The sequence below is a fragment of the Haliotis rufescens genome, unplaced genomic scaffold (genome assembly GCF_023055435.1).
Source record: "Haliotis rufescens isolate VD_foot unplaced genomic scaffold, xgHalRufe1.0.p SCAF_7, whole genome shotgun sequence".
NCBI classification, from domain to species: domain Eukaryota; kingdom Metazoa; phylum Mollusca; class Gastropoda; order Lepetellida; family Haliotidae; genus Haliotis; species Haliotis rufescens.
In genome coordinates, this window is record NW_025964361.1 from 32,644,152 (window position 1) to 32,668,071 (window position 23,920).

A 23,920-nucleotide genomic window follows, 5' to 3' on the forward strand; every position below is an offset into this window, starting at 1 on the left:
TATGAGGACCCTGATTTTCATGCTTCTTTCTGAACACTGCTCCCCAACCCAACTTGAAAGACTCTTGGTGTACACAACTGAAATTCATTGCATTAATAACTCTGAAGGACAAATCTTGATATGTTTTTGATGTGTCATGTTATTATTATTCATAAGCAAACAAAGGGTTCCATGGCCTTTAAAAGAGTTGCTACTTTCCACCGAACGGTGAATGATGATTGTTGATAAGGATCTCATGGATAGAGTGCTATGTTCCAGTGCCACACACGGTTGTGTCCTTGACAACCAGCACTCCATGTTTTTGCACTATTGTACACAAAAAGCCTTCAGGACAAGTGACATCGACTCAGCCTTGAGTTGTCAGAACTCCGACAACAGCTGGTCTCACACGACAACACTGGCCACAATACCCCTCCATGCCTGTATGTATACCTCCCTACTAGGCATATATATACACATGTCATATCAGCACAAACACACATCTATCATTCCTTCTTGTCCCATGCAGATGTGTGCCAGATGGTGACAACAAGCTACACACAGCATACAGAGACACAGTGACAGGGATGCAGTGATATATTACCTGCCAAGTACTTACATTGATAAGTATATATACAACAAATGCCCTAATCAATATAAGGTAAGTTCAGAATCTGCCAGAATATAGGAGTTATAGAACTGTCAACGATATCTACCATATATTTCATGACGTAGATGGAAATTTCATAAAAGATCATTCCTTCTGTCAAAGATATATATTTCTTAATCAGGCACATGTTTGGATATAACTTGACAATTTCCTTTTCGCGAACACCTGGTATCATCACTATATATAAACACACAAAGAAAGTCGGCATCATACAATGGACTCTGCTCTCACCAGAGATTTCTTATGATTATAGAAATGTTATAGTCACTTTTATAAATGTGAAAAAAAAGACATGCAGACAATTGCAGTGGGAGCATATTGTAAAAGAAGGGGGAAACAGTATCAAGGGATTTTATAAATCTATTGCAGCAAGATCATATTGTAAAAGAAAGGAGAAACAGTATCAAGGGATTTTATAAATCTATTGCAGCAAGATCATATTGTAAAAGAAAGGAGAAACACTAGCAAGGGATTTTAGAAATCTATTGCAGCAAGATCATATTGTAAAAGAAAGGAGAAAAAGTAGCAAGGGATTTTATAAGTTTCTCTTAACAAAATGTTAAGATTAAAATAAATTACCTCCAAATATGAAGAAAGTGACCACTACCATTAATAGGTAATTATTAAGTGTCCCAAATGTCCTAATGTTTCCCACCCTCCAGAATATGAACAAAATGACAAATACCTTTCATACATAAAATCATAAGTGTCCCAAATGTCCCAAATGTCCCAATGTTTCCCACCCTCCAGAATATGAACAAAATGACAAATACCTTTCATACATAAAATCATAAGAATCCCAAATGCCCCACTGTTTCTCCTCCTCCACACAGGCCTGGCCCCTGCTACAGCAGTGACCTCGATCTCAGCCCACAACAGCAGGAATGGCAGTGATTCTAATCACTCAGTCATGCAACCTTCATCCTGTGGGGTGGGGACTGTGTTTGACTCAGTGCCCCAGGGCGAGGATGCAGACTGGTCACTCCCACACAAAGAGGCCCAGTAACCAGGTGGGAGATGAGTTACCACTGCTTCTTTTTAATATAAAAAAACATCTTTTCCGGTTTGTAGTCTTTGAGGAGGTTTTTGATAGGGCATTTCTCATAGCCTGTCTCTTCTCGGACACATCAAAGGGAGATAAGTCGGAGTATGGTAAACAATGTCGTAGAAGAAGAATGGACAGCCAGTATCTTTCATCTCAAGCACCTCATGTCATATATTTATGGTAAAATCTAATAAATATGGAAAATTATGTAGAAATCAAACGGAACACGGACATGTGGGAGCCATGTTTTATATCATCCATATAGCCATTGAATATATATAGTAGTAGCCACGATTTAATCATTCCAATACAGAATGTATATATATTTATATTGGGACATATGCTAGTAGGTCAAAATGAACAACAAAATGCCAGATAATAGCTTATTCGTCTACAAATATTCAAACCATCACAATTTGTACAAAACAATATGCTGTAATCTGCTGATATGCTTTCTAAACTCTTAAGTAAATAACCCTATTGTTGGCTTCATCCTAACAGTGCCTGAACCATATTATTTCCCCTTCCACCCAGCCCTTACTGTATTGCTTTCGCCTTCAATGAAGCAAGTCTCGATTTTCCACAGTTCAGGAACTCCTTTTCAATTTAAATGGAGTTGTTTAATTGTTTCTATCAAAATGATATATTTTCAGAGACAAAGTGTAAACTACCTCAACCTGAAACCATATTTGCAGAAAGAGAACATGACTCTCTGAGGTACATGACAAAAAGCTCTTGAAAGAATCAATTACTATGTATCTCCTGAAAGCATGTCAACAAAGGTCCTGACGAAATAATTAGAAATAACATCAAATGCAAGCTCCCAACTTTACATGACAAATCAAAATCAACACACAAAGATAGGACAACACCACCACAAACATCCATGTTGTTGTGACAGGGCCATAATTGGGAACATGCAGGAACAGTTACGTATCAATTACCCTCGTAATGAGGGGTGGACTCTCCACCTAGCCCCGAGACATGCTCATTAAATTTGTCAAATTACGAGATATAGGTTGAGCCCAAGGCCGCCCTGCATCAGTTCAATGGCAGTGGGAGCCGACTTGTCAGGTTAGATACTGTTAGGAGGTACAGCATGGAGGAATTCAGCTTGGGGATATGTTTTCAAGTTATTGTCCTAATCTCCCGGATTCAATTATTCTTGGGACAAGTGGGTCTTGTTGTGGTCATCTGAGGTCAGTGTTGCTGTGAGCATTGAACCATGGCACATCATGTCTGGGTAGACTTGCACAAGTCTCTAAGGCAATTATTCTTAGTTTAATTCCTCGATTATATAAATGATATGAACAAGTTGTCCCTATAAGAGACTGATGGCCACTTATCTAGACTTGCCTATATGGAGGATAGAATTACTACACATCCATGGACTTATCTTTCAGTACAGCCTTGGAGCAAGGCTAATGTCTGGGCAAATGGGAGACCGAAGTGTGTTTTGTAGTTCATTGTTGCCTTTGAGAGCAGCCATTATACTAAATGTTTTTATTTCCTGTTACGATTCATGAACGTGTTATCATTGTTGATTAGCTGGTACTGTTATTATGGTTAACAATGTAAAAAGCAGAATTTGTTTTGATTATTATCAACTGTTTTATATATCATGTCTATATGCCACCCACTACATCTCCAACACCAATACTCCCCCTCCCCATTCAATCAGTCCCTCATCACACTTCCCAACCTCCCACACCAATACTCCCCCACCCACCACTATCCACTCATCCCTACATCACCCACACCTCCCCCACACCAATAACCCCCATTCCCATCCACAAAGCCCCACACCACCTCCATCAACACTGTCCCACCTCCCATACCCCAGCCCCTATCTGTTCAGCCCCTATCTGTTCAGCCCCCTCACTATCACCTACACCTATACCAATACCAATACCAACCCACATCCACACCATCCAATGTCAACTCTATCCTTATAATATACTGATCTGCAAAAGAGGACCACATTGAAATACTTCACAGAGTGAGTGAATCACTCAGGTACAGTATACATCACTACACATCGGTTTAAAAATGGAGAAAAATCAAAGGTGAGTAGTATTTGCCAAATTGTTTTTATTGATGAGCTCATCATAAAATGATTCTCATTGAAAAAAATAAGTTCCTCAGTGACATATTAGAATTTGATGTGACCGCCACAAGCCATTTCCTGTTATTCTGATCGTCAGGTCAAACATACTGCACAAAATCTATACAATTGAAAAGTACAACAAACCACCCCCTCACCCCCACAAACACCCTGTGGCTCCCCACCAAGGGGCACCTGCCCCACCCTGCTGCATGCCCTATAATTACCTGCAGCTGGGAGGAAGGGGGCTGGCCTCACCCCCTGACACTGCCTGTGCCCGGGACAATCCCCTTATATAAGCTAATCATCCATGTCCAGGCCAGCATTCACTTCATCAACACCAGTAATTCCTTCTTTCTTCACCTGGTAATCCTATTCCCCACACAACTAGCATTCACATCCATAAGTCCCGGGTTATGTGGTGGCAGAATTGATGGCTCACCTTTCACTGAGGCGGAGAGGAATCAACAAACTCATCAACAGATATTCATCATAATGTCTCTGGTCTTTCATTAACACACTTCTGTCAAACAGGTACAAAAGTCTCGACAAATCCACCAAGTTGTACATCCCCTATCATATTTCTCGCTCAAAGGAGTGTCCTGGGTTTGAGTCCTGTAGCAATCCACCATTACAGATACCTGGTATCAACACATCGTTCAATGATGCATCAGATCCTGCAGCAAGCCTACAGAAGAACCACACCATCTCAATGTTCAATAACGTCCTCCACTCCCTGACAAATCAGATCTATCCGTCTCGTACCATGGCAAGGATTGACTGACAAGATGAAATTTCATTAGCGATTCCTAACCGGTGGTCAAGCTGATGCAAGGTGAAGGCCGAACTGGACAGGGGACACTGCAGGTATGCTCTGTGTCCACACACAACCGAGGTTACCTCAAGTTCAGCCTCAGTCCACGGACATAATTGACAGCTTGCTGGGAAACTGTATCTTCCTAACTGAACAATGCGCATCTACAACAGGCATACCTGTGTCTACAACTAGACTTATTTTAGGCTACAATAAATTATTAGTTAATAAATAATTTACGCACATTTTGAAATTTCAAATATTCCTGCATATATAAAGTGGAAAAAACAATGTCTCGCCTTATAAATAAACGCTTCTTGTTTCAGTATTAACATGATCTCTCAGATGTTAAATGTAACACATGTTCAGATTTATTATCACGATTTATAGAAATCTCCTTTTCAATTCAAACTCTCTTTACTTTCATGGCAAACATTCCGATCACTTATCAAACACATACCTCTGCGAAAGGAGTTTTATCACACCTCTCAAGAAACTTCAAAAGTGTGTCTTTGGTCAAGATTAATTCACAAAAATGTCAACAATTCAAACAAAAACTGAGGAGGGTTGTTTAAACAGTGAACATGTGCTTGAATCCTTCTGGGGTAGGTGAATAAACTACAGCTTTACAGATTCCATTGTAGCGGTTATGATTTATGACACAACAACACAAGGTTCCTCGCAAACCTCAAACGCTTGACTCCTGAAAGGTGTTAAATCATTCATTGAATACTTCTAATTCTCAAACCTTAAGTATTTCATATACAGATAGTACAGTTTATACTAAACAAAAAATGCTTGGGATCATGAATATTTTTTTGATATTTGTTCGTAGTGAAGACCGAGCACACAATTTCATAAAAATATCCTCCAAAATATTCATGATCCCTAAGTTTTTCTGTTCAGTATATTTCAATGACAGCAGTATCTTCCATAATCTGTGATTATCCCCATATCATCAAATGAATGCCCTGATAGATGGACAAGTGAAAGGCTGGAAGGGCTATAAGCAGAGTTGCCAAGACTTGAGAGCCAAAACAAATAAACAAGTTGCCAAAGTAGTCGGCCACATCTTAGCTAAGTCCAGTGTATAAATCAAAGTGACCATGCTTGTTGTTGTGTGTTTGTTGAGGAGTGAGCTGGGGACACCTTCAACACATCTGTACAAGTAAATCTCGCAGGATCACTGTGTCATGCGGGCAGGTTTTTGTTGAGGTCATGTCTGGGGCTCGTCTCTCTTACAGACACCTACAGCATAAATATAGTAAAACAATCACCTCGTTCCTAGCTTATCCCATTCTCAGCCCTTGCAGCCTCTACTCATCCTTTTTGGCCTGGAATTAAGAGACTTTAGGGTTCCTCTATTTGTGTCTATGTGGCAAAGCTTTCAAAAAGTGGGTGGGTGAGTGAGTGAGTGAGTGCTTTTAGCAATATTCCAGCAGTATCACGGCGGGGGGACACCAGAAATAGGCTTTACGCATTGTACCCATGTCGGGAATCGAACCCTGGTCTTCAGCGTGATGAGCAAACACTTTAACCACTAGGCTACCCAACCACCCCAGTCACACATCAGTGACAAAATGTATGTCTGATGCAATTCCTTATTTTGACTTATATCATATGTCCCCGTGTTTTTTTCAGGTGAATTGACATGATACTGTCACCTTTTTGTGAACACCTGGTACTATCACTACTTAACAGTGATTCCTAAACACATGCTTATGATTTAGTCGGAATCATACAATGGACTTTTAGAGAGAGTTCTAGTCTGTCTTACAGACCCTGATACAAATATATATCAAATACAGCCCATGCAAGTCTATAATGTTTGGCAAGTCTAGATTACTGCAGTATCATGAAGAAAGTCACTGGGCTCCCTAAAATTATTATATTTTCTGTACGATATGTTCATGACTAGATGTAAGTCTAGAGAGAGTTGCATCATGATGCAAATGGCTTTTGTCCCTTTTTATTTATAGAATTATTTTGATTTCACCTAATACATAACTTTATTTTGGTGCCCATTGGCTTGTCTACTTGGAGGCTTCTCCACACTTCACTAAACTCAGCTCCCAACTGATGAAGGGCTTCAAACCATGCTTCAAAGATTCTGTTATGAAATCCAGTCAGGGATGGCTAGAGCATCATCAAGACAGCCTTCCTCCCTCATCTACATCAGCGCTCATGATGCATTAGCCATATGTCAACATTGCTCTCATTCTATGGGTCATCAAGTTAAGAGTTCATTCTATCATTTCATCATTTTTGAGAATCCCTAATGTGTTAGGAACCACTTAAGTTACAAGTAGGCTATAACAGCTTTAAAAACCGCATCGCTATGACGTCATATTATCCACATGGCTCAACACCTGTTGTGTTATTAATGAAAAGAAATGCTGTCAATACATTTCCTACCTGCCAACTTTTTCTCGCGTTGAGCTCCGATTCCAAGCTCAAATCTCCCATGTCGAAAACCTCGAACTCTTTCACTGAAACTGCGAACCCAATTATGGTTCTCCTCCTCCTCAGAACCCTCATCGTCATAGTAACTATGTCCGAATGTCTCAAACCCTTCATCCTTCTTCTTCGACCAACAATTGGTCGCCATTTTCACAATAGCTTTCAAGATGAAAAAGAAGTATACTCTTCCATAACAACCATAATGATCAAATTTGATTGTCAAAATGAACTCCCAGTCCGTTTATCTCATTGATGAACAGTGTCATGAATTATTTGATCTTACAATTGGCATGAAAAGTGTCAAATCAGCAAAACAAGCCAATATTCCACTTCTGGGTTGTTAAAATGGTGGTACCTCTATCTCCATCCATCAGCAATAATGGCAACTCGTCAACAGGAGTAGACTTGACATGTGTCTGTCCTGGTTGTCCGTATGTCAAGCATTTGTTGATGTTTCTACAATAACCACTGTATTTACACCAACTCACCTCCACTGCTACTCACACTATCAGGGAGCTGTTTGAACATTTTGGGGAGGGTATAACAGTTATCACTTTCAGATAAAATCTTCCTACTTTTGGAAACTTCAAAATCAATCTTGTCTATGGAGCCAATAAAATGCCCACTGCTAGAGATAGGTAAAATACATCTCTAAGGCACCAGCGTTTCTATGTTAATGTACACTCTCCATGGAAATGTGAAATCAGAATCTTGGTGTGAAATCAGAATCTTGGTGTGAAATCTGAATCTTGGTGTGAAATCTGAATCTTGGTGTGAATGAGAATCTTGGTGTGAAATCAGAATCTTGGTGTGAAATCAGAATCTTGCCTCCTTTATGCATTTCATCCACTTCCTAGTTATCCTAGATGAGGTTTTGTGTCGTATCTGTTGTCACTGTATTCATATAACACAATCTTTGTAATAAATATAACATTGAGCTCCATATTATCCAACATAAGACTTCAGTTCACACTATGATCCTTTCACAGCTTGCGACTTAAACTTCCAATAATGTTCTCTACAGGGCCTTCATCCCTCTTGTCCATTCGTGTGTGATTTGTCTCATCAAATCTCATTAAATCCCGAGTAATTGTCAGTATAACACATCATAACACCCCAGGTCAAACTTATCTTCTGCTTCCTTGACCCTGAGATCAGCCTAATTGGATGAACATTTGATCAAGTATTGCCGAAACATTACTTGTTTCACCTCAGATAACTTTGGGCAGGAATCGTTCATCGTGCTGACATGAAAATGGTCAAATAGGATTCACATATCTAGGTTGCAGTAATTTTCAGGTTTGATCCACATGAATCCTACCTCTGAGCGGTCGACCCAATAGGTAGTTCACATCCAGTTATCTCCTATACGATAACCTCACTCTAAATAGAACAAATCCACTGGGAATCTTTGCTGGATGAAATCGGTGAAAAGATACAAAAAGAACTGCACGTGAGAAAATCCGGATTTCTTTCCTCCATTGAAAACAGCTCCAGTTCATGTAGCCTTATCAAGATTCTCTTACACACTCACAGTCTAACAAAATGATTCTTTTGGCTCTGTTCAAGTACAATGGTTTAATTGACTACGGTTCCAAAACCTTCCATTCAATATCTTGAACAACCACAGGAACTAAATAACATTTTGGTCCTGAAAAGCAATCCAGTGGTCAGAAGGATAGGATCTATCTTCAACCTCACATGATATACAAGCACTAATGTTCCAGTGAAGAGAGCCCACCTGTTTATCCTATGTGAAACATCATAGACTCCCAACTCCCAGCAGTGTCAGGAGTACGTAGAGAACCCTCCAGCAGCATTCAGCCAATGATAGCAGTTCTCCCGGTACGCAGCTGATACCTATGTCTTACACTGATCACAACAAGCCTGACTTTACCCAACACTGGATCCATGTCCCCCCGGCTGGGTTAGTCCCACAGAGAAATCTGGTTGTGTACCATTGTTTTACAGGTCAGGAACCAAATTGTTTTCTCCCTGGTGAAACAGTCTGGCATACTGTATGGAGCCACCTGCTGTGTTTGTGAATTAACTGCAGCCAGGTGGTCACATGAAAGGGTGGACAGTGTTTCCGTAACCTCTTGTGAGGATTGATCTGTTGGGCTGACCACTGTTAGGTATCACTTTGTCCTTCTAAATGATGGGAGGAATGAATCAGACAGAGTCGTGAATCCAGTCTTCCGCAAATGACAGACAGAGTGACCACTGTCAAAATATCAACTTAGTTTAGGTGGGGACAATAGAGTAGGAAACTTGATGCTCCCTGTCCGGAGAGTGACAGACAAGTTGACCACTGTCAGACTCTGACCCTGTACCTCCAGACCAGGCCAGGACAAGACAGGATGACATTCCAGGTAGTAGTGGTCAAGCAAATGACAGACGGCCTGACCACTAGGATGCCACGTGTTCAGAATATATATATCAGGTGGCAGGTATGTATGGGCATGCCTGTCCAGTACTCTTGACCACTGTCCTAGAATATCATTCCATATCATCCACTTGAAATCAATACAATCCTAGAATATCATTCCATATCATCCACTTGAAATCAATACAGTCACAGATTATCATTCCATATCATCCACTTTGAAGTAAGATGACCACTACCATAGAATATCATTCCATATCATCCACTTTGAAGTAAGATGACAGCTACCATAGAATATCATTTCATATTATGCAATTAAAAAACAAAATATTGTACATGTCAGACTCAAGTCACGCTCAGGAGGAATCTTGATGACAGTCAAAGAACACCACTTCACTGGTTCCACCACATTTAAAGCAGACTGACCACAATCATAGAACATCACTCTATTTCCTCAACATACAGTACAACAAGGACAGCATGTTGTCTGTGAGGTCAGACGTCCAGCAGCCACAGTCTGACCATCATCACGGTATATCACCCGGTTCCTCCCCTTGTACAGAAATGGGTTCGGGCCTTGACAAGTGGGCGAGTCTGGGGTGTCGCTGGACACACATGATAAACAATGGTCAGTCGTATACCCCAGTGATTTATAGTCGAACACTCTTGAGGTCAGCTGGAGCGAGCTTGACCAATCTCATCAACACAACCTAGACACTGGAGAGTGCTGTGGAATTTACTCACACACAAAGCTTGCTACAACCAGGGCAGTATAAGAGTATAAGGCAAGTTCACTGTAAGCAGTAAAGTTAATGCAGCATATTTGAGTTAATCGACTGCTAGTTCGGGTTAATGAACCTTAATTTTCTATTAGCCTGGGCCAGTTCTACAAAGGAATCTCAATGCTCCAAGAACTGTGGCATATAACATGCCCAGCTTAAATGATCACCAGGGCATTTATTTAGAAAATATGCTGAAGTTATATAGTACGCTGAGTTAATCAGGGTCAGGTCAATCACTGAGTAAGCATTGGAACAAGCACCTGCAGGTTATTACAAAACCCTTGGCTGTATCAGGGGATTAATCCCTAAAGCCTTTAATCAAATTCCTCAGTGCAAATGATTCTTACACTGAAACAACCACTACATGCTTCCAAAATTACACAGAACATCTTCTCAGCAACTCTGAGAAATTGGTTGCAGTTTGACATGCTATGGATACATCCATCTCAGCATCTTCAGCAATCTTTTAACTTCACAACTTTTAAAAACACATCCACTTTAGCTTTTCATGGTAATCTCCTAATGCATATAATTCTCCCCACAATCAGCTTCATAAACTCTGGGCCATAGTGACACACACAAGATTGCTGTTCATCAGGTATGTGTGAAACATGCTCTTGTCAGCTGACGGAGGGGTAACCCTGTGCCTCCAATACATCAGTGCAGGTGTAGTTGTGAAGGCTATTAACAGCCTGCTCCCAGGTCCATGTACCACACCGGTTGGGTTACTTCCAGCCTCACACACATCATGGCCTCCTGTGTGATATATGCCGTATTCAGTTGTCTAAATTGATATATGCCATATTGAGTTGTGTAAATTGATAAATGCCATATACACTTGTGTAAATTGATAAATGCTGTATTCAATTTTATCAATTGATATATGCCATATTCAATCGTGTAAACTGATATATGCCGTATTGAGTTGTGTAATTTGATATATGCCATATTCAAAGGTATAAATTGATACATGCCATATTCAAATGTGTAAATTGATATATGCCATATTCAAATGTGTTAACTGATACATGCCGTATTCAGCTGCGTTCACTCTCATAAATTGGCCAATCTCATTTTTGACATTTGCAGTTTTGAGTTGCGTCCACACTTATAATTGGTCAACTTCATAACTGATATAAGACATATTGCATCCACTCTCATAAATTGGTCAAAATCTGATAATTGATTTATGCAATATCCAGTCACAACCACTCACAGAATGACATCCAATGACATCAGCCAAACGTTTGCCAAAAATAATGACAGAAAACACAACAGACCAGTTTGTACAAAATGTCGATAGTTGATAATCGGTCACTTGTATATGTTTCAACGGCCTTGTGGACAATGTCGGTCTTCAATTTTTTGCAAACAGATCTAAAACCCATGAAGCCAGTACTAAATATCTTGTCCTTGCAACAACTAAGTAATTCAGATCAGGATGGCTTCCACTTCACATGCACAAATTACTATTCTGGACAAACCCACCTCCCTGTACTGTGGCAAGTGTGTGAATACAATCAAACATCACACCTTTCCTTGAACAGATCACTATTCTTGGCACAGAATTTGTCTAAAAGATCTGTCCTTGCTTGTCATTTACTTTCCCATTGAGCAGAAGTGGAGCCCACCCTGGTGCAACCTCTCATTGACTTAAACTAGTTGTTACACTGCCATTGTCACTAAATAAACTTTGGACATAGAAGTAAGTGTGCACCAAAATATGAAGGTGTGTTTTCTTTGAACTTCCTTGAAAAGTTCAAATAAGCCTTCTTACTTGTGAAGACGTAACATGCACATTTGTTTTAGACTTGTGAAAACAACCAATCTGCTGCATGGACCACGGCTCACACTTGCCATGGAAAAGCAACAAGCTGAAAATAAGTTTGTGTTTTTTCCCCCTGAACCTGGATCAACACATCCTCATGTAGCAGTTGACTGCATCACCTGTAGGGCTTTTCACATGCATGGTCCATTTCAGACAATCTCACTTCCTTAACGACTGCAAGTTTCAGATAATATTAATGCCTTAACGATGACGAGTTTCAGACAATATTACTGCCTTAATGATGACAAGTTTCAGACAATATTACTGCCTTAATGATGACAAGTTTCAGACAATATTAATGCCTTAACGATGACGAGTTTCAGACAATATTACTGCCTTAATGATGACAAGTTTCAGACAATATTACTGCCTTAATGATGACTGACAAGTTTCAGACAATATTACTGCCTTAATGATGACAAGTTTCAGACAATATTACTGCCTTAATGATGACAAGTTTCAGACAATATTAAGGCCTTAACGATGACGAGTTTCAGACAATATTACTGCCTTAATGATGACAAGTTTCAGACAATATTACTGCCAAAACGTTGACATGAGTTTCAGACAAAATCTCTGACTAAATGTTTATTGACATGAGTTTCAGACAATACCACTGAGTAAACATATATTGACCTGACTTTGAAGTCACACTTTTCTGAGTTAATCAATTTAGTGTATTCATTATCTTTCACAATCAAATAAGAACCTAGAATCTTAATGTCTTGATGAAATGATTCCATATAAACTATCATCAACACACTTGAGCATCCACAGCCACAGATCTGACAGTTAACACTGCTGTCATCAGCCAGGTCTCAGCATCCATCACCCGCTGAATCTGATCCGTGCTCTCTCCATGCATCATCCTGAGCATGCATACATGTCCATCATTGCTCCGGATCCCCCCTCAAAACTGCCCTATCATTCGCACTTCACTCAACAGATGGTATTTCAACCCTCTTCTGCTGATTCCAGCTGAATGCTGCTTGTCAGACTGTTTTCCTAAAAACAGTTCATCTCATTAACAGCCTCTCTTGCCTGGAACCCCTCCAACTGACCATTATGTCTAAAAGAGCTGTAAGTAGTGTCAGATGTAGAAATCATGTTATGAAAGAACAACTGCAAATATTTCCCATCCTGCCTAATGCAGGAACATGGCTCTGAGGATGTGTAACGAGCAATAAAGGAAGTCTTGTTTTCGCTTCTGGTGTTGGAGGTTTATGTTGGGGTAAATATTTTCCTCGTTAATTAGTGCCATAGATTGAGATCAGAGTCCATTGGTTATCTTTCAGCAGGATGTAGACTGGTCTTATCTATGTGTTAACAAGTTTACAGGGAGGGTCAAGGAAAAGGTCAACTTCAAACCAGGAGTCTGCCCTCCACAGCTACATCACTTCTACACTGTGCCCCATGGTGCCACTCCAACCCACAAAAAGTCCGTCTGTTATCTCAGAATGGCTTTCTTCATACCTATGTTTACAAATCATGACTTTCATAGCAACATCTAATGCCCTCAAGAAAAATTACTCTATTTTTCTGGTATTAATTCCTTTTGTTTTTTTCACAATGTGTTTGCCATATGGTGGGTGTCTTAAATATATCACTAATAAATGCATCTGTTTAGGAACAGCCTTTACAGTTATTAAAAACTGCAACTCCTAATTTTACAATCACAACATACTAAACACTGTAGAATCAAGGAATTTCTTTTTATCACTAATCCAAATTAGATATGTTTCTCCTAGTATTTTTGTAATGTCAGTTACTCCGCTAATGTGGTGGTCAAATGTTCAGCATGTGGTGTCCAGATTTAGACTGACCACCAGTATATATTTAGCCATATTGACCCCAGCTTGGACTGGATACGACTATATCAATCCTCATTGCCTTTAGGGACCATGAATAATGGCTAATCCACATTCCTTGCAAGATTTATAACCAGCAATAAAGGTTATAGTTCTAGTCAATTAAATCAGATATATTTCAATCCCATTGGAAATCACAGCCAGGTTTATTTGCAGTGGCTGTCAATCAGGAATTTCTACATAGTTTAAAAATAAATGTATCTGAACTTGGTAATCTTGAATTAAAGAAAAGTAGCAATATCACAGACCATGAGGTCAATGTCAATATCCCTGATAAAACAAGCATGGATAACTCTTTGGAAAGGGATTGCACATAAAATACACTTGCTAGCACAAAAGTTGTGAGTGAGTTAAATTTATATTTATTCTATTTTAAAACCTAACGTCGCATCAGCATTATTTCAGTCAGCCATATAGCGACACATAAGTCGTTATCCAAACTAATTAGTCAATTAACTGTTATTATTGTGGAAATCATGAAATAATTTATTTTACAATTGACTTGCCTCTGCATGTATTTGTGATGGGTACCACTGGTGGGGCAGGATACCCACATATTTTTCATGGTATCATCTGGTATCGTCACTGATGAGATAGCTTTAATTGTACAACAGACCCTACTTTTAGCAGAGATTTCTTATGATAATTCAAAGGGTTTTGTTGCTTTCATTTGTTTTATTTTGATTACATCAACATAACCAGTACAGTGTGCTTCAGAACAGTGTGTGTTTACATGCATATGAGTGCATGCATTTCAGGTTCTGCTGTTATCACATAAAAATGAAAGCTTAAACGCATTAGCCATTATGGAAATGTCAATCAAGGAAGATTAAAGAAAATGATTACAATAACATATATTTAATAAATACCATACCATCTTCAACTATTTGACTACAGCCATGAATTTAACACAGATCACTTCGCTTGTAGACTCATTACAAGCTAAGACGTTACGCATCCGTCAACATAAGACTTGCACGATTTGAAATCACTTTCAGTGAGTAGGCCAACCAAGTGCCTGACTTGTTCCCCGTCTGAGACCAGTGTTTGACGGATCTGTTACATCCTCTTCATGTGCTTTGTGAACAACATCATCAGCCTTGTAAAAACATCTCCTCCTAGCAGCCCAGAGTGGTTCATCCTGTTACAGCAGAATCACGCCAGTTGGTGGTGGCAACATGCTCTCTTTCAGATAAGAACTAGATGACACAAATGGCCACATTCCCCCCCCCCGCATGTTGAGTGCATGGACCATTTGCTGAGCTATCGGTGTTGATACACCACAAAGACATCTGTATTTTGATATCCCAAGGTCAGATTATGTCACGGGCATTAACAATTTTCCAAATCCATATCTGTCATCAATTTTGGTCGTAAAGATGATGTTTATTAAGCATAAAATTACAACCACTTTGACAGCTCTGTAGTTTGTATATTTAGTGTTGCTATCACTTTGATCACTGATATTCAATATTTGTGAAGAAATTCTACCATGAATGTCTTTCCTGTGATGTAAGAGTGTGTTTTTGAAGAATGTATCTGGATTTGATAATTGACATGAGAATTCTTTCTACATTCATCCACTGCTTCCATGAATGATTTGATGAAGACTTAGAAGCAATATTCACATGAATTCACCCTAAACACGGTTGACTTTAGATATCTGGATGCTGTACATCCATGCATGAAGGACTGGAGAGATGACAAAACCACTTGGAAGACAGAGGCTGATCCAGACGGGGTGCACACTACTCAAGTCGAAGAACAGAACACATATCTGTGTCTTGATTAACACACTCAACAATATTCTAGCTATTAGATGATAGCCTGTAAATGGATTGGCTCAGACAATCCAGTGATTCATATAATGAGCAATGTTTGTATGTTTGTTGTTTAACGCTGCACTCAGCAATATTCCAGCTATACGACGGCGGTCTGTAAATAATCGAGTCTGGACCAGACAATCCAGTGATTGATATCACGAGTATTGTTCAAAGCAATTGGGATACGATGACATGCATCAACCAGGTCAGCGAGCCTGACCACACGATCCTGTTAGTCGTCTCTTATGACAATTATAGTCACCTTTTACGGCAAGCTTGGGTTGCTGAAGACCTGTTCTACCCCAGTTCTTCACGAATGATCTAGCGGGTACACTGACACACCGTCAACAAAGACACCTAGTCTGGACACCTGATCCATTAAGTCGCCTCTTACAATCAGTTAGTGGGGACCAATTCTAGCCTAATGCCCATAGGTTCCCTACTTAGTCACCTCATACAAATATAACTACTGAGTCTAATATTCATGTCTAGTTGATTAATCTGAATATCTTGTGTCAATTACGGAATCAGTCAATAGCCTACACTGTCCCCACATGGGGGTGAGTATATTTGATACCACATTGTACCTATTAGACACTCCACTGCGGTACATGCATGATGTACCCGTGAAAATCTGGGGTAGAATAGATCTTCCACAACCCATGCCTGCCGTAAAAGGCGACTATGCTTGTCGTATGAGGCGACTAATGGGATCGGGTGGTCAGGCTTGCTGACTTGGTTGATACATGTCATTGTATCCCAATTGCGTGGATCGATGCTCATGATATCAGTCACTGAATTGTCTGGTCCAGACTCGATTATTCACAGAATGCTGTCATATAGCTGGAATATTGCTGAGTGCGGTGTTAAACAACAAACAAACAACCAACATGCATGATGCGGAAAGACTTCAACTACAGGCTACTCATCATTCCCAGACACAAGAAAACATTTTGAATATTTACTGACATGGTATACAATCTACTCCTCATTGAATTTATTTTGAAGATGGAAACCACATGTGATGGTCTGAAAGTATTCCAAGAACTGCTCTGCCCATGTGCAAGTTATAAGTGTATCCTGCAGCTTGCATTACCCCCACATGGAGGCAATGGTGCCAGGGAACGGCAGAGGTAGGATGCAGGTAAATCTCAATCCTTACATTATCCTATTTGCTTCAGTTTGACCAACTGGACTGTTTCACAGGTGTTGCCTGTCTTGAAGACTCATGTACCAACAACAAGCAATCAAACAAACAAACATGTACCATGCAGGTCCATGCTTGCCGTAAAAGGCGACTTTGCTTGTCGTAAGAGGCGACTAACGGCATTGGGTGGTCAGGCTCGCTGACCTGGTTGATGCATGTCATCGTATCCCAGTTGCATGCATCAATGCTCGTGATATCAATCACTGGATTGTCTGGTCCAGACTCGAATATTTACAGACCACCGGCGTATAGCTGGAATATTGCTGAGTGTAGCGTTAAACAACAAACAAGCCTTCACACAGATCAGCAAGGTGGAATGGAAGACCCCTACATCTCTTGATAATGTCAGATCATCCCTGGACAGCAGCATCCTCTGTCAACTCTATACAGGTTGTTGTTAGTGCAGTCTTAGCACCATGCCTTATATCATACCAGCAAATGGAAAAAAACCTTATACCATATCAGTATGTGAAAATAAGCCTCATATCATACTAGCAAATGGAAATAAGCCTTATACCATATCAGTATGTGAAAATAAGCCTCATATCATACTAGCAAATGGAAATAAGCCTTATACCATATCAGTATGTGGATATAAACCTTAAACCACACCAGCTTGGTGAAATAAGCCTTATACCATACCAGCACATGGAAATAAGCCTCATGTCATATGAAGTGATAAGCCTAATATAATACCAACATGTTGAAACAAAGGCCTATTTAGGCTTATAAGTTTAGAAATACAGTTTAATACAGATGGAAAAAAGCCTTATATTATCCAAATACAGGCTTGAATTATATGAATGTAGAAATCCAGAAAAGTTGTTGACATGATAAAACATACCATTCAGAATGTTGAAAGACAAGTCACATAAAGTCGCGTACCAGCCCATGATGCATGCATGTTATACACCACACTTGCACAAGGACGTACACGGGAACACATTGCATGACCTGTACAGTTCTCCACTCACAAACCACATGTATCTTCTACATTTGTCAAGCATTGGATTTATCAGCAAACTCAAGGTAGAAACCGAATTCAGTTCACAATACGTAAGCAAAATTTTTTTAAAGAGTTTTTAAATTAGCTTCCAAACTGCAAATGGAAGTGGAGAAAGCCATTTGTTTAATCACATAAAGCTATCAGGCAAATGTGTGGACCACATGCCGCCGTGCAATCTGTCCAGCACGAAGCTATCTGTACTTCCTACTTCTAACCAATACAGTCGTCATTAACAGGTGCTTCCTGCAACCTGTACAGTTGATTGTAATCTCGTTTCTGGAGAATGCCTTCAGTGTTTGATTAACTAAGATCTTTTAACTATCCCTGCTAATGTCCTGTGAGTTAAGGTATAAGGTGTAGATGTACCTATGGGGGCATCAGACATTGCATGATGATAGGTGAAGCTCCTGTCTCACGGAGTACATGCGTACTCACAGGTGGAGGAAGGAAGGGCAGATTTGAACCAGTGAGTTAGTGTGTGGAGTGCAAGCATGCATGTGTTGGATTATAAAGCTCTTCTGAACATTATCATGGTCATATCACAGACATATCAGCCGAATGGTGGAGGACAGTGATGACGTTCTCAGACTTTGTCCAGGCACAAGCACAGGTATGGTGCTAACAAACCAAGAATCAAACTCAGGACAATTCTGGGACTTGAACCCATGGTTATGAGATTCTGGCATGCCTAAGGGGAGCAACTCTCCACAGCAAATCTGGCACCTTAGACAATGTACCTAGACTTTAATAACCATCTCCAAAATAGAAAAGTATTCCTGTAAGATTTCAGAGATGATACCATCTTTTTACATCTCAGATGCGTATTAGATCAAAACTGAAGTCTATCTTCTCTCTTCCAACATCTCAACGCTAATCAGTGTTCGCATGTATGATCCCTGTGATGCTCCACACACACTTAAACCTGCTGTAGATCGGTGTCATCTCATGGTCAAAGTATTAAAACCTATATTGAGCTGCTCTAACTCTTCAACCTCCATACAGTAGCAGCATTAACAGACATAAGCACTTGGTGAGGAGCTGCCAGCTCCATATAGGGCCACATGGGAAGTAGTCACGACAAAGCAACGAGCTGTAAATTCCATACAAGGTTGGACTGTGGAGGCATCAGTAAGTTAAGAGCTGTAAACTCCAAACAGGGTTAGAAAGGTATCCCTGTGCGCAGTAAGGCATGGTCAATGATTATGGTAATACTGTAGGACATTGTTGTGGAGCCTGCCAATGAGCCATGCTGAAGCTTGCTGTGGTAAAAGGGGCAGTGGCTCCCCCTGTTGGTACCCTTGAGAGAACAGCTTCAGAGGGCACTTGTCGTGATGGCCCCCTAGGGAAATGATCATAGACTTGCTGGAATTCAATACAGCCATCAGGATGATATTGTGGGAATATCCTGGATGAAGCCTTGTGATAAAAAGGCAAGCATTTCCACCGATGTGGTTGTCAATTTGCTAAATATAGAATACATACTGAACGAAAACAGTTAAAGAGCATGGCTATTTTGGGGGATCTTTTTTGTTGCAGTAAAGACTGAGCACACAATTATAATAATATCCCCCAAATATTCATGATCCTAACTACTTTAGTTCATTATATATATTTGTCACATACAGGTTCAGTAAACTTAATACAATTGTTAAAATGTCATTTTTATTGCAAAAACTCAAAAAGTTATTTTAGAGGGCTTTAAAATTTTAATGAACATTTTTCCTTTTAGTGATTGGAGCATGTATTTGCACTTAAAATGATGGCTGTTGCGCTCTTGTGGTGCTTGCATCTGTAAATCATCACCAGATATAGCATCTTGTACATTTTCTGATATTACTTCAATACCAGTTTAAAGAAGTTCCACACACATAAACATTCCATAATATTACAGTAAAACAGACTTCAAAGGTAACTCGCAAAAGTTCAAGATTCACATTTCGCGTACGCCTTTGAAAAACTGTTACTCCCAGCTTAGTTTATATCCTGCAACTCAATCTCATCAAACATGAAACATTATACAAGTTCATCTGTAATAAGTGCACCTTTGTGCTTGATTAATGTCAGTAGGGGTTCAATTAGCTGTCAGATCTACTCAGGTGCCACTTCAGCTTATACAAGTATCTCTTTGCCGTCTTCATAAAAACACCTATGGATTTCTGTCTTAAAATAAACCTTTTTCCCCACATGATCATATTCTTGGATTCAAGGACATTTCATGTGAAGAACTTGTGCATTTTAAAATGAGTTTCTCATTGCGTCTATAAAAAAACCAACATGACATGAAGTGTTAATGATATTTTCCTCACATTCTTCTAGGAACTTACCAAATAATATCTAAGTTAATGATACTTTTGATGCATAAAAATACAGTTTACCCAACAGCGCCAAATATATTTGAGATTAATACTTGTGTTTGAAGAACATGATGAATCTCAGGACAGGATGTCTGGCTTTCTCCTGAATCCTTCTCGTTCTGCCTTGTATAATAAGTAAGGTAGACTTTAAATATCTTGATATAACATGTAACAAACCTAATTTCCCACAGGCTTCAGCCTGGTTTCTGCCCTAAATACTCTTTGTAAAAACGTTAGATGCTGTATTTAGCAGCCGATGATAGTGCTATCTGCAAAAGCCATCCCTTCTTGCTGCTCCTGTCCAAGAGTTAAGTTACCTTTTGTTTACAGAGCTCAAATTTCTTTTGATAAGTGGTGTCTCGTTTTCAAGAGATTTGGTCCAAGCTTCCTCTTGGTGTGGGATTACAAGACAGCAATCTTAATCACTGAGCATCTTAATCCTGTAATTGTCGTCCCAGCTGAACCCTGGCCCCTAACAGGTGGGTGGAGGTAAAACATGGGTGGTTGGATGTAAAATGAGGATTTAACTGCATCTGGGTAATGAATTTTCTAGTTGTGTATCATCTGATTGATTTTTGCTGTTTCCGCTGCTTGAGTTTCATTGTTAATGAGATGTTGAAAACACTGGGGCTGAGTTACACATTTCTTCCCCTTAATTCAGTTTATAGACAAACAAGAAACTAGTAAACACATCAATGCAGGTAACATACAGAAGAGGTAAAAGTTGTAACCAACTTATGAAAAGCTGTAAACAAAACTAGGAAAAGTCAGAAACAAAATGATGAAATAGAATCTCCAAATGTTCTTCTCACTTTAAACAAACTGCAATATATAAATATTAATTCAGTATAACAGAATTTTGAATGTTATTTACTTTTCATTCACCTTGAGTCAGAAGCAAAAAAAAAGAGGTTTTAAATGTTCATTCCTTTTCTTAGAAGTTCTGAAAGGCAGCTCCCTGAAGAAATGTCTTATAAAGTTTCATAACATGGGCGGGAACCGCTATTTGAACAAAGCTAGTTCCACCTAGCTCTCAGTACGAACTAACCCCTGGTGTATATTTCCTATCTCAATACAAGAATCACTGGGTGGTCTGAATGACCCTGGGGTCTACAGTTGTCTAATTATTTCCCTGGCATTTACTTTGTTCTCCAGATAGCCGCTGTATTCTAATATTGGATGGATGGTTAATACAGAATAAAAATAATCTTATTCTTCCCCTGGGATATTGATGTTATTCTCTGCTTCTGTATACAGTATTTCTTCACAATACATCACAAACACATAAACAACATCTTAATCATGACATTACATCAAATAAACAAACTATTTCCTTTACTACACATTTTGCTTACTAAGCATATATTTCAGCCGATCTGAACCAGGTGTTACACTTGAATATACATGCAGTAATGATTTATCCACACAATATTCAACTAAGTCACACACAATATAAGGATGATTTAATACCAAATAAATGTATGGTTTTAACATCTTCTATTTTGCCGATTAAGCAAAGACGATTTATTGTACATCAACACCGACAGGGGGCAGGGTACCAAGCATGCACACGACAATTTCAAATGTCATAAATTTTTCATATTTCCAGTGTAATTATTAAGGTCGAGACAGGAGATGCAGATTTTCTTTGAATTGTTTGATAGGCATTACTTAGAAGTTGACGGATGACAAAGTAGACACAACTTATGGATAACAGTATTAAAGTAGTTGTTATCCATAAATTGTGTCTACTTTGTCAGATTTTCTTTGATTGAAAGAGGAGACAATATGGCGCAGGTAGATTTGGTAGTATTTCAAGTGATATGTTCAAAATTAACTGTCATAATTAATGTCATAATTTGTAATTAACACACAACTGGTTAATGTAATTACAAACCACTTGTTTGTATCTACATGTCAATAACTTTTCTCCTTTTTTATCTTAACGAACACACACTGAAGGTATTTAGCATGTGATTACCCAGCCACACCAACATACACAATAGTGCACACCAAAGGCAGCAACCCAGCCAGTGCTGTCAATTATTTCCGTTATCACAAACACAACACTACTGCAATCAAATTGCTGCAATAACTTCAACATATCCTGTAAATATTATCCTGACTGGCGGAGGAGGTCTTGAGAAAGTGGCAACTAAGTAATTATCTGTGTTTTCACACGACATTTTCTAGCAAACTCCCTCCCGGAGTTACAGTATGCTATCTTCCCGATACAAGGTGCTTGTGCTTCGGTTGGCCTTAGGGTTTCTACATTCTTCTGTTGATAAATTCCATTTGTGAAAATTTACAAAAAAATAAGATTGTTTACTACATGGCCTGGGCTGGTAATGTTGGCTGACTAAATGGACGAGAAGCAGATACATTCATCAGGACAAACTGTACACTGTAACATGGACAGACAACAAATAACCATCAGATGACGGTTTCCAGAGCACTTGATGAGACGTAATATCATATTACATATATTTTTAATACCATCAGTTATTGGTTTTTCATACCATAAAGTTGTGCTTCGTTAAAGTTGCATCCGAAGGAAAATGAACACAACAGCTCATTTATCTATCAATACTAATGCACCAGTCCTAACTGTCAGGGAGTATGTCCCAAACCCAGACTATGTAGACCCAGAAAAGGTTATCTTATTTAAAAAAAATAATTTAAAAATAAAATATATATATATATTTGTTAATATATTGGCTAGTGATCAATCCCAATTAGCACCCCTTCCAATTGATCACTGTACAAAAGACTAATTTATTCATGTATAATACACACTCGTGTTATATGCACCCTTAATTATGGGCAATTAAATTCTGGAAAAATATATCTGTCGTATATAAACATTTCAGGCTGTCAGCATAAACCACGAAATTTATCTTTCAACTTTGTTTTTTTCACCAAAATTATATTCCAGAATGAGCCCCCTATTTCCAATTTTGAGAGCACCCTGGGCACTTATTATGTTGAATACGGTAATACAAAATAAAAGATAGATGGAGCACAGACCAATGCTTAATTTCAATAGCAGAGGCAATCTAGACTTGCCAAATCATTCTAGACTTGAGTTGGGTTCATTTTAAATTTCATCTATAGGTTCTGGGAGACAAACTAGTCCAAACCCAGATACTGTCTGAAAACCAGCACAACAAATATAAGTGTGGGTGCATTCGTGCTTGTGCGTGCGTTCGTGCTTGTGCGTGCGTATGCGTGCTTGTGCGTGCATGTTTGTTTGTTCTTTAACATCATACTCAGCTATATTCTAGCTACGATAAACAGCAGCCTGTAATAATTCGACAATCCAGTGACTGATATTGTGAGCAACAATCCCGCCATGGAGGTACAATGATGTGTCATCAACCAAGTTGGCAAGCCTGACCACCCAATCCAATAAGACCCCTTTTACGACCAGCACACGTTCCTGGCAACCACTTCTAACCCAGAATTCCCATGGGGAACAATACAACCGTGTAAATAAAGCTGATACCGCAATATGAACCACAGATCCTTGTTGTTTCTCTCCAGATTCTGTTTACATCAGGAAGTACACGGATGCTGCTACAACTGAACAAGCCT

General features: G+C 39.3%; 1 protein-coding gene and 1 long non-coding RNA gene across 11 annotated transcripts in view; one reads left to right on the forward strand and one right to left on the reverse strand.

The window, feature by feature from the left end:
• Window positions 1–23,920, reverse strand: part of LOC124146016 (rho GTPase-activating protein 7-like) — a 242,761-nt gene that overhangs the window by 59,628 nt on the left and 159,213 nt on the right. Inside the window, exon 1 of one of the 10 annotated variants that reach the window (XM_046516038.2) lies at window positions 7,028–8,838. The exons of the other annotated variants lie outside the window; for them this stretch is intronic. Coding sequence (XP_046371994.2) covers window positions 7,028–7,220 — 193 coding nt within the window. The 5' untranslated portion in view covers window positions 7,221–8,838. Of the gene's footprint in view, window positions 1–7,027; window positions 8,839–23,920 lie in introns of those variants that run through there. 10 annotated transcript variants of the gene reach the window in all.
• On the forward strand, window positions 468–5,350 carry LOC124146025. Its single transcript, XR_006862627.2, has 3 exons — window positions 468–640; window positions 1,483–1,659; window positions 4,333–5,350. It is a non-coding gene; the product is annotated as an uncharacterized LOC124146025 (long non-coding RNA).